The sequence below is a fragment of the Gallinula chloropus genome (genome assembly GCF_964237585.1).
Source record: "Gallinula chloropus genome assembly, chromosome: 23".
Lineage (NCBI taxonomy): Eukaryota > Metazoa > Chordata > Aves > Gruiformes > Rallidae > Gallinula > Gallinula chloropus.
In genome coordinates, this window is record NC_140108.1 from 8,152,783 (window position 1) to 8,164,610 (window position 11,828).

An 11,828-nucleotide genomic window follows, 5' to 3' on the forward strand; every position below is an offset into this window, starting at 1 on the left:
CAGCCCAAAACTCTTCCCTTGAGCTCAGTTAGCTCAACCTCTGCAGCACCTGACTGGCAGAAAGCAGGCAGAAATAAAGCTTCCATGGTTTTGTCCAACATTCCTTTGCTTGCTGGATTGCTACAATTACATTTAATGAGAGCAGAATTCTGCAAATACAACCTGCAGAGCAGCTGGGGTTTAAATTATACATGTCCAGTGCCCAAATGGCACTCCAAGCATCAATTCCCTAAGCCTCATTTATAAATAGGCAACTCCTACTTTCATTTGTCCCCATGAAAAGTATTTTGAGGGTGGTTTTTATTTAATAACTTGTCTCTTAAAGCTTTTCAAATTAAGAAGATCTTCTGCATCTCCATTGATGCTTGCCAATTAGGACTCCCATTTCTCAGTCAGGACTCCTCTTAGGACATGGGTGAGAACAGAGATGGCATGGTGTGTCCATGAGAAGACTCAGGACAGTGCTTATCTTGTTTGTCTTCTATCAAAAATTGCTGCCCTCAAACCATAATCCCAATCCCAAACCAGACTCCTACCACTTTAAATCCCAATTACTTGCTAGTTTGCAATACACTGAGTACCAAGAAAATCAAAACAGCTGCACCTAAAAGTAGAGTTTAAAAGGAAGTTCTTTTGCTGATACCAAAGGAATGCCTAAAAAGCCACTCCTCAAAGTACTCCCTAAAGAAGTGCAATCAAAAGAGTATTAGTTCACACAATGGAAAGAATGAGGAGTTGAACCTCACCCAGAAGGATGGCAGAACAGACACACTGGGTATTCAAGGGATAAAGATTGCAGGGCTGAAGATTGGCTTGCCTTTCCTCTCCTGCAGCACAACAGACACCCTCACCAGCTCCTGCCCCAATGGCATCTTGGCTGGACAGAGCCAAGGAAGCCAGAGCAACGCAGGACAGAGTAGAATTATCAGTATGAGCTTTGTACAGGCCACTTGCTCTGAGTCTCTCCTGCTCTAATCATGTCAGAGCACAGCATCTTATTCTTACCAGAGATGAAAGAGCAGCATGGAGTCTCAAACTAGATTATTGTACAGCAAAATTAAGACAGGTAATTTATGGGAATGCCTGGGATTGATAGTGGTTTCCAATAAAAGCTCTGGAAATGCCAAATATTTATGGACAGATAGGAATTCCTCTTATAGGATCTGTCACACAGAATCAATGTGAATCACTGAGATCCAACACAGTTTATGCAGCTGTCAGACCTTCAGTCGTGACAGCCCAGGCATCGCTAACTACAGCTTCATTTTTAGCTGTATTCATTATTTATCATTTTTCAATCATCAAAGAATGGGCTAAATTGCATTACACATCACTGCAAGGATGTGTGTGGCTGTAATCTTATAATCCCCAGTACCAGTGATCGGAAGTGACCTCTGAGCTCTTCCCCTGAGAGGAAAGAAGCTGTAGGCAACTCAGCAAGTTGATGACACAGCTGCTTGTCTACAAAACACTTATCACAACATCACCTTTTCTAAATTTCACTGCTAACAGGTACTATCACATGAACGGCTCTGATCCTGCACCGTCCCTGCTCAGTTTTCCACCAACTAGAATAAAAATAGAAGCTACAAAGCACCTCCATGGGGTGAGGGCTGAAGTCAGAACACAGGCAGACATCCTGCACCCTAAAAACAACGTATGTAAGGATGGAGTGGGCAGGAAAGCCTGGGCTTTCAGAATAAGGACAGGCTCATCCCACCAGGAGTTAGCACAGAAGGCACCCCTACCAATGAAAGGGCACGGGAAAAGGGGTTTTTACGTCACAGCCACACTGCCAGGGAAATCAAGATGGAAGTGTCTGCTCCTGCACCTTCTGGGAAGCAGTGCTGAAGGCAGGCTGGTGACCCAGCACAGGGACACAACACTCAACTGCTTAATCTCCTAACACAGCCCGGTAGGGCTCCACATCCCAACCCCAACCCCCCTCAATCCTCAGCAGCCCTATCTTCCACGGCTGGCAGCAACTCCACACCCCCACCGTTCCTGAGCACCATTATCCATGACACGACTGCAGGATCCAGGAAAGGCTGGGCCCTAATTACAACAGCATGTGCAGCCTTGCGAAGTCAGTTCCCGATCGCTGCCTTCCCAAGGAGGCTCCGCTTCTCCGGGAAAACACTGGCTTTCCTGACACAGGCAGTACTCTCACTCCAGCAGGACTGACAATGGCCCTGCCAAGCAGCACTCCCCGTGCCCAATCCCAGCCCCACACACCTCAAAGGCCAGAGCTGAACAGCACCAGGGTTAAACCCAAAACCTTGCTGCAGTCTAAGCCCAAGTACCACGTACAGAGCACACAGAAAGGAGCTGCTTTGGAGGGCGTTTTCAGGCACGCAGAGTAGACATTAGAAGCACAACAATTAGTGGCAAATGCCTCTATAACTACCTATTGGTAACAATTTTAAGTCAGCCTGAGGACAAGATGATGAAAAAAGCCCACATTTGCTATCAACACAGACAAGATTCATAAAAACTTTCTTCTAATTCCTTATTTTTGTCAAGTATTTGGGTTTCAGGGGAACAAAAATTTGGTTGTCAAAAGAAAAAGGAAACAAAAATCTGACTGACAGCCTATGAGCCTGCAAGAGTCCCTCATCTACAGAGTTACCTCTGGCTGCCTCCAGACAACACAGTGCTGCCCTAATGCACTCAGGAGTGGTATTCAAGACATTGTTTGAGAGAGATGGAATAGACAGGTCCCGTCCTCCTCATCCACCTGCAGCCCTTCATCTTCCAGCATCCCCATTTCTAACACAATGCAAGAACAACAGGCAATTTCACCCCAGTTTTGAGACTAACACAAGAATCCACCACAGGGTTTACATGACTAACTCCATAACCTGCTCCAAGATCAAGAATGGCCCAAATCTGTTAGAGATGCTCAACATGCCTCAGCAGTTCATCTTTTCCAGTTCTAAATTTCTGAAGCAGTGGGAATCAACACATGTGCTGCCCCAACAAACCTAACGTCCTTTACCGAGGTTGCACCACAAAGATCTAGAGCTTGGATTTACAGGACAACTGCAGGGTATGTGTCCCTGTCCCTGGAGGGTGAAGGAGAAAAATTTATGAACAATTTCAAAGACCTTATTTTGAAAACAAACAGTTTGGATAGTTGTTTCCCAGAAGAATGTTTCCACAATCCAGAAAAACAAGCAGGTAATACATGAACCCTCCTACAGCAACAGGCCAATACTAACAACTCGCCACATAAGAAACACGTGTCAACAAACAATATCCACATCCCACCATGGATAAAAACACAATTAACATTAAAGGCTTCAGGTGTCACGGGGCAGAAAGAGGCTACACAACATGCAGAAGGACGCCTGGGATTATCGATTTCACCAAACACCAAATCCACACCTCAACCATGGCGCTAAGCCAGGGCAGTGTAAATGTCATAGAATCACAGAATCCCAGCCTGATCCTTGGAAGGGACCCCAAGGGTCCCAGAGCTCCAACCCCCTGCCACAGGCAAGGCCACCAACCTCCAGGCCTGGAGCTACACAAGGTTGCCCAGGGCCCCATCCAACCTGGCCTTGAACACCCCCAGGGATGGGGCACCCACCCCCTCTCTGGGCAGCCCCTTCCAGCCCCTCACCACTCTCTCTGCAAAGAACTTCCCCCAAGTTTCCAGCAAACCTGCTCTCTTTCTTACTGGCAAGGCATTTAAGTACTTAAGACTGTCTTGCCAGTGACAGATGCATGTACAAAGAGAGTGATTTGCTACAAAAGGATTAGTCCATCCTGAAAGTGACCGTCTGGCAACCCCCAAATGGGGTTTTATTGGTTTCAATAAGCCGGGGGCAGCAACCGCATCTGTGTGCGGAGACTGCAGCCGTGTCAGCCACCTCCTCGCTCCGGCCAGAAACGCGGCCCTCACCATCACAAAGGTCGTTTGAAAGTCTGGCCCTTGCCTCGGCTGCGAGCCGGAGGCCCCGCCGCGGCCAGCCGGACACGCACCCGCCGAAGAGCCTTCGGACCACCGGCCGGACACCCTGCGGGTGCCAACGCCGCAGACCCAGAGGCGCAATCCCGGTTTTCAGACCGATATTTCGGCACCCGCTTCACCTTCCTGCCAGCGCATCCGCCGCCTGACCCTCCCGGCCCTGGCGAGGCGCTTCTGGCTGCCCCAAGCCCGGCGGCCTCGCCCCGCACGGTGACAGCTGCTGCCGGCGGCCGCTGCCCCGCGACAGGCTCCGGCCCGGCGGGGAGCGGCCGAGGGCTCCCGGCCCAGACGCGGCCCGGCGCGCCGGGCAGGCAGCGGGGGCGGGCAGCCACCGAAGCACCGGCCGACAGGCCTCCTGGCCTCGGGGGTAACGCGGCGGGGGCTGTCAGCTCCCGGCCGGGCGCCGGGCTGGCGACCCGCAAGGCTCCTGCCGGCAGCCGGCGGGGCGAGGGCGGCGACGGCAGCGCCGACCCCGCGCCCGGGGGAGAGGGGAGAGCCGGGCCGGGCCGGGCCGGCCGGGCCGCCATGTTAGCGGCGGCACTCACGGCTTCCCTCGGGTACCGGCGGCTGCCGCCCGGGCCTAGCGCCGAGCGGGCGGCGCGGGGCGGCGGGCAGGGCCGCGCCCGGCGGCGGCTCCGGGCCTCGCAGGCGGGGGCTGCAGCGGAGCTCCCCGGGCCGGCGCCGCCGGCGAAGCAGGTGTCTCCCGCCCGGGGCCGAGGGAGGCTTAGAGACCTCCCCTCGGCTGTCAGCGGGACGGGGCGCAGGGGGGAGAGGAGGGGCAGGGTCCCCCGCCCGCCGCCCCCCGCTCCCGGCACTCGCGGCCCCCGCCGGCCCGCAGCCGCTCACCCGAAGTCCTGGTCCATGGACTTGAAGAAGAACTTGTAGCTGTGCACGGGCCGGTTGCTGAGGACATTTTTGAAATCGGCCAGAGTGACTTTCTCCGGCGGGACGGGCAGCTTCACCAGGTAGGGAGTCTCCTCCTCGTCTATGTGGTAGATGATCTTGGTCTCCGCCATGGGAGAGGGGGAGCGGGGAGCAGCGGGCAGCCGGCCCGGGCCTCCGCCGCCGCTCGGCTCCTCTCACGGCCTCCGGCCCAGAGCCGCCCCCGACAGGAAGGGAGCTCCCAGCGCCCGGCGCAGGGGCTCCTCGGCCGGGACTGCGCTCCCTGCACTGCTCTCTAGCTGCCCGACCCGGGAACGGCAGCCCGCCGCCGCCCGCCCCGCCTGCATCCTCCGGCCGCCGCTCGCCGCCCCCCGGCCGCGCTCGGCAGCGGCCGCCGCGACCCCCCGTCCCCGCGCCGGCGGAGCAGCGGGTGGGGTGGGCGGGCGGCGGGGGCGCGGGGCGGCCGGGCTGGGCGCCCTCCTCCCGCCACCGCCGCTCTGCCCGCGGGCCAGCCGCGCGCCCGCACGTCGCCCCCTGCCGGCGCGGCGGCACCACAGCCCGCAAGAGCGCGGCGGGGAGCGCTGGGCGCGCTACGCTACGGTACGGGGGGGCCCGGCCAGGCACGGCCCGGCACTGGCAGAGACGGTCCGGCCCGATATAGCACGGCCCGGCCAGGCACGGCCCGCGCCGGCCTCCCCGTCGCTCCGCCCCGCCCGCGGCCGCCGCCTCAGCAGCGTCCCGGCCGCCGGTAACGCGGGAGCCGCGCCGGCCGGCGGAGGGGAGCGGCCCCGGGAGCCAGCGCCAGGCACGGCCCGGCCCGGCCCGGCGGCATCACCGCCTGCTGCCCGCGCTTCCCGCCTGCTGCCCGCGCTTCCTGTGTGCTTCCCAACGCTTCCGGCCTGCTGCCCGGCGCTTCCCGCCTGCTTCCCGGCGCTTCCCGCCTGCTTCCCGGCGCTTCCCGCCTGCTTCCCAGCGCTTCCCGCCTGCTCCCCGGCGCTTCCCGCCTGCTTCCCGGTGCTTCCCGCCTGCTCCCCGCGCTTCCCGCCTGCTAGCCGTGCCACTCGGAGGCCACAGGCGGTGCAGATGTGCCCGAAACCCGATGGATGGCACCCATCAGCCAGGGAAGATGCCTTGCAGACTGGGCCCCAGAGACACAAACCCCAGCAGCAGGACCAATCTTTATATCCCTTTGCTTACGTACATTCTGCAAAATCACCTGGTTTAAAAACAAAAGGGGAAACGGATTCTGGACTTGCAGCACTGGGGGGATGTACCAGCAGCTGGTGTCTGGCTGAGCCACACAGAACCTGTTCACAGCCTCCTGTCTGCCCGTGTAAACACTCCACACCACGTGCAGGCTGCCAGCATGGTGAAAAGGCAGTGGTGCAGCTGCCCTTGTCTCTGGGACAGACTCCACCTCGCTCTACCGACTGCCACAGGCAAGAGGAGATCGCTGCAGAGTGAGAACTGGACAGGGAAATGATCCAAAAAGAGAAGATAGAACTGCAACCACGCAGTTTGGATGTGCTTCACGTGAAGATGCTGCAGACTGGCTCCCAGCCTGGCCCGTGCCAGCAGGGTGCAATCCCAGCCAGTTTACACTGCTCGTGGATCTGGGCTAAAAGATCCACACGTGATTTTTCCTTTTGTTCTTCCTCTCCTTGCAGCCGACCTCGGGCACAGCCAGGCTGCTGCAGACCCGTTCAGTGGCTCACCAGAAATTCAAGACATCAAACACTAGAGGGAAGCAGAACCCTTGCAGTCCAGCAATCTGCTCCCAGCCTGCTGGGCAAAGCTCCCCAGGACTTTCATTGCTGCGGGATTCAAATACACGTAGCCCTGTGGGGAAACGACAAGGGGCATTTTCAGTGACGCTTCCAAACGAAAAAGGGACATTTATTGAGGAATGTGCATTACAGAGCGATACTGTCCTGCAGGGCTGCAGGAAGGAGACACTATGCACCTCATAGGGGAGGGGAAAAGAGGAGACTGGATGGCAACATCAGTGTTGATGGTGCTCCACAGGGACTGCTAAAAAGAAATTAGAAGAATGCAATGGAAAACATTAACCAACGTTGTTGGCAGATGCACACAACTTATGGGATTCATAAGAATGAAGAGTGTCTCCTCCAATTCCAGTCTCTTTTTGTCCAACTTGAGTCTATTGATGACTGTTCTGTTACTGCTACCTAAAGTCTGCCCATCTCCATGTGACCCTGTAGTGATGGAAGAGTTATCACCATGAGTAAACTCTGTTTCTGTCCTCTCAAGGTCTCCCAGCAACAGCAAACCTCAAGTGCAAATCGGATACTCGTGAAGGATGGCATCAGCCTCCCTGCCCTGGCTGCAGAAACGCTGCAGGCACCTGCCTCAGAACCCAGCTGGGCTTTAAAGCAACGGTCAGAACAGTGGAGACTGCTCTGCAAAGACATGAACTGGTAATCCAAAGGGCAACAGCTTGAGCACTTCACATCACTGAGTGACAGCAAGCTGCTGTTGATGAAGTGCCTTCTTCTCCATCACGGGTTGGCTGTAGATGGGTCTTCAGAGGGAAATTTTCAGGAGACCCTCTGGTGTCTGAGCAAAGGGCTCTGGCTGTGGAGGGAAGAAGTGATGCCTTCCAGGCAAGGCTCCCTCTTTGCTGAGCTACACACCATGTGTTGGGTTGGAACACTGGAACATGAAATCACAGCCTCCCACACTTTTTCCTGGAGTCATCTTAGTGCCAGTCATGGAGAACCAGTGGAGCAGATGGGATAGACTCTGGAAGGGCTTCACTGTTACCATGTCCAGAGAGCCCCAGTGGACCAGCAGAAAGGAACAGGGCATAAAGCATTCATGACACCCAGCACTACCCAAGGCTGTGCAGTAAGACCTCACTCTTCAGTGCAGCTGCCTGTTTTGCCAGCTCCTCCACGTGTACAGTCCCTCTGGATTAAAGAGGGAACCAGGCAGTTTGTACACATACAGCATCAGGAAAATACCAATATTGGATTTTTTTCTTAAAGCAAACCCCCTTCCACTCAAGCTCCACATTCCCCTAACAAAGAGAGAAAACCAATCCCACACATGTCACCTCAGCCCAGCAAACTGGTGGCATCTTTGGCTCCCAGCATCCACAGTGCAATTTAAAGATTATCATTTTTAATGGCATGGTGCTCTAGTTTGCCTGTGGCATTTGAAAGGAAAAAAAAAAAGAAGGTCAAAGTAAATCTTAGAAGAATGCTGTTGAGTCAGATATTCCCACTGGGACTGGCACCAACTTCAGGATGATCTCACTTTGCCCAAAGTATCTTTTTTTTCAGTTCTCATTTGGCTTCTCACTAAGAAGAATCTCACAGGTTACAGCAAAGACTGATCAGTAATGTCCCACAACAGTACAAGACAGGGCACCCTGCATGAGATCTATACTGTACATGGCCCCTGACTTCACCTGAGCCCAGTAGGAAGGAACTACTCCCCATGCACTGCTCACTGCCTTCATCTCCCACTCTTTTTAACCTATTTGTTGTTTTCTTCCCTCTGATTATCTGAGAAAGCACAAACAGCCATCAACAGGGCGATTCACTCCAGAGCAGAGCTGGTATGGAATGGCAGAAGACTGGCAGCAGTATGACTCCCAGCCACATAAGAGAGAAGATAATGCTTTCTCCAGAGCTAGACAAGCTGGTCAGTATTCTCAGTGTCACTTGTTAGTTGCATGTCCTGCTTTCATCCTTCAAATCCCTGCACCTGCACCCTGCACTGCCCATCCTCACAGCAATACAAACCCCTCTCCACCAGTGTCCCTGGAAGAACCCTGTCACACCAGCTGGGATACTACTCAGTGGGTGGCAGCCCTCCAAGAGCAGAATGTGCAGCAGGAACTCTGCAAGGTGTTAGTTCTGCAAGGAAAAGAGGAATGTAGGCTGGGAGTGAAGTCTAAAACTGTGCAGTTAACTATTCCAGCAGGACATGTTATCTTCCCTTCTGGACCTGCAGAATTATGTATTTTTAAGGAGCTGCCAGCCTTCACCTCTGGTAGATGGTTCAAACTCCATCGACAGCTGCAGATCTGTTGATTATACAACACTTTTGGAGAGCTGAAACTTGTCTGCAGGCCTCATGACCAAATGAATGGATGATATCCCATGTGAAAACCATACTGAAATCACTGGAATAACTTCTTGCAGCCAATATGCACTTTATCAAGCACTTCAGGATACCCTGAGATGAAACACTGCACAGCTATTGGAGAGAATTAGCTAATGCTGGCTAATAGCTTAGACAGCATCTCCAACAAGCAAGAAAGAAAATCAGCCTTAACTTGAAACTCCATTATATTCTCCTTTATTTCTTAAATGCCAGGAGAGTTACACAACAATGGTAAATGGTAAAAGTAACAATAATGAAAATGAATTCTGTTACAGCAAAGGAAAAACCCAGGCTTTATGAAAAAGTCCTCCTCAGGCTTGAGAGGAAGCAGAGAGTGCACAGAGCTCAGAAGAGGAGGCTCTAGTTCTAGTCTCAGTGTTAACCCTTCTGAGGTCACTGCCACGCACCCTTTCCCACAATGTAAGGGCTTCCATTCCATGCAGCACCCTGGAAGAGACACTCATTTCTCTGCCCTCACTGAGCTAGGGTAATCACTGAGAAATTACTGGTGTAAAAATATTTGGGGCTACTATTAACTAACTGATCATAAGAGGCATGTCTTGGGAAACCAAGGAGACCATGGTGAGGCACAGTCTGCCAAGAGCCTGCAGAGGTAAAGAACTCTGTTCAGATGCAAAATGCCATCAGTACAGTGAGAACATGAGGAGCTCAGGCAAAGCACATTGGAAGTGCTACAGAGACCTTACCTGTGGGGGTCTGGTCAATGGGTATCAATAGCTGAAGGGTGGGACACAGGGGGCCATGGGCAGCCTCTGCTCAGTGTCTGTGGGGACAGGACAAGGGGCGATGGAAACTCTCTGTCCCTTGTTAGGGAAAGAAAGGCTGAGGTGAGGGAGAACCTGCTGGAACTGCACTGAGTCTGTGTCAGACTGGGAACAACAGTGGTCCTGCCCCAGGCCTCGTGGTTAATTGCAAGTCAAACCTCCTAATTTTGGCGTGCAAGGTCAGCCCTGCAGACTTCATGCCAGCATCACAGACTGTCAGAGTACAAAGTGTGTGTGTCAAGGACCTACATGGCTGCTCACCCGTCTTTAAGGGCAGATGGCCTTTGATAACCCCTCTGTGTTAACAAACCAACCTCTCAGTTTAGTGTTCAGTTTTCTTTCACTCCTTTTTCAACCACTTGAAAACACAACTGGCTGTTCAGCCAGCTCTGCCTCATCTCTTTCAGCCAGCATCTTAACATACTAAATTACACACTGGATGCAGCAGGATGCTTTAGAAAGCCACTGTTCTGCTTATCACACAATCACACAATGCAGGCCTCTCCTGCAGAAATAAGGGCCATAATCTCACCCTGCACTCCCATCTTGATCAGTTTAGGGTTATACTGACATGTCTGACCAATACCAAACTCAAACCAGTGATCAAAGTAAGGATGAGGAACTCATAAAACTCTTCCTAGTGCCTGTTTCAAAGAACATTTTTTCCCCTTAAGCTATTTTGCAGCCTAGAAGTCATATAAAACATTTAAATGCCTCTGGAGTTTATGAGTAACCCCACTTTGAGCTGGTGTCTGTATGAGCTGTGCTAAGCAATTTGAACTGGCGAGTAAAGATCTCCAACCTTTGACTCACAGACATGAAAGGGAGGGAGAAGGACATTAATGACAATTGCTTGAGACTGTGCCACCCTGATGGAATAACCAGCACAGCCTTGTGCACCTGCAGGAATGCAGCTTGGCTCCCAGTCGGGTCCAGCCACAGAAGGGCTGTCTGCTTTGGGGGAAGGGAAGGCAGAGAGGGACGTGGACCCAACCCCAGAGCCTCCTCTCCACCAGCCATGGGTCTGCTCAGTCTGAGCACTTTGAGAGCTGAATTGCAAATCACAGAACCAGAGAGCAGGGAAAAGACTAAGGAAAATAAAAGATAAGGATCTGCCCAGGTTAGGAAGGCTTACCCCCACCTCTACTGCTATACTCTATTATTAATACTCTTACTATTTGAAGGCATTGAAAATAAGGGTCCCCAGTATATTCTTTAACATACTCTAACAGAGAGAAGTGGTAATTAATACCTGTTAAAAATGACATGGTCTACTTTCCACTCCCATAACAAGTGTGCATGGAAGTACTGACATCTGAGCCTCTGAACAGACAGTATGCCCTGTCACACAGCAGCAGAGATCAGCGGTGGTTCTGGGAGGAGGGAGAAGGGGTCTGAAACAGGATTTAGATGCCTAATGCCTATGTCATTAGCCATACAAGACACCCCAAGCTTGACCAAACGTGCCCCTATTAGACAGCAATGATGTGTTCCTGGATAAGTGGCAATGGTGGCCAAAACAGCTGCCAAGACACACACCATGCTAGGCAGCAGGTCACATTCCCAGCTCTTTAGCTGCTTTCCTTGGATCACAGCTACTTCACTGCTTGCAAAGACCCCAGAGTTCCCTGCTCCCAGAAGAAATCCAGGCTGAGATACAGTTGCAAGCAGAGAAGTACTTCAAGCCTGAAACCACACTCTCACCCTCACAGCAGTTCCACACAAGCTCCTCTTCATGCTTCCCCCACTCACAGCATCCTGGAGACTCCACCCCAGCTCCGTTCAGTCACCATGTCCATGTGCAATCCCTCCCTCTGCCATTCTCTTCAGACCACCAGAGAGCAGGCTGGCAGCCTCCAGCATGACACAACAACACAAACCACTGTCATCACACTCACAACAGCAGGAAAGACCTTTCTTCTGTGCCCCAAGGACCAGAATATCCCACAGAATATCCCACGTAGTCAGAGGAGCTGTGTAGAGCTGTTAATACTCCCTGGATTTCCTGATGCTTTAACATGCTTTGGTTACCACACTGAATGACTGACTGACTT

The 11,828-nt window shown here is 53.0% G+C and overlaps 1 protein-coding gene across 2 annotated transcripts in view; it reads right to left on the minus strand.

Annotated features, from left to right (window-relative positions):
- DVL1 (dishevelled segment polarity protein 1) overlaps window positions 1-5,064 on the minus strand; it is a 77,266-nt gene extending 72,202 nt beyond the window's left edge. For both annotated transcript variants that reach the window (XM_084274511.1, XM_084274510.1), the window contains exon 1: window positions 4,820-5,064. In XM_084274511.1, the coding sequence (XP_084130637.1) occupies window positions 4,820-4,989 (170 nt within the window). In that variant the 5' untranslated portion in view covers window positions 4,990-5,064. The remainder of the gene's footprint in view (window positions 1-4,819) is intronic.
- Window positions 5,065-11,828: the final 6,764 nt, after the last annotated feature.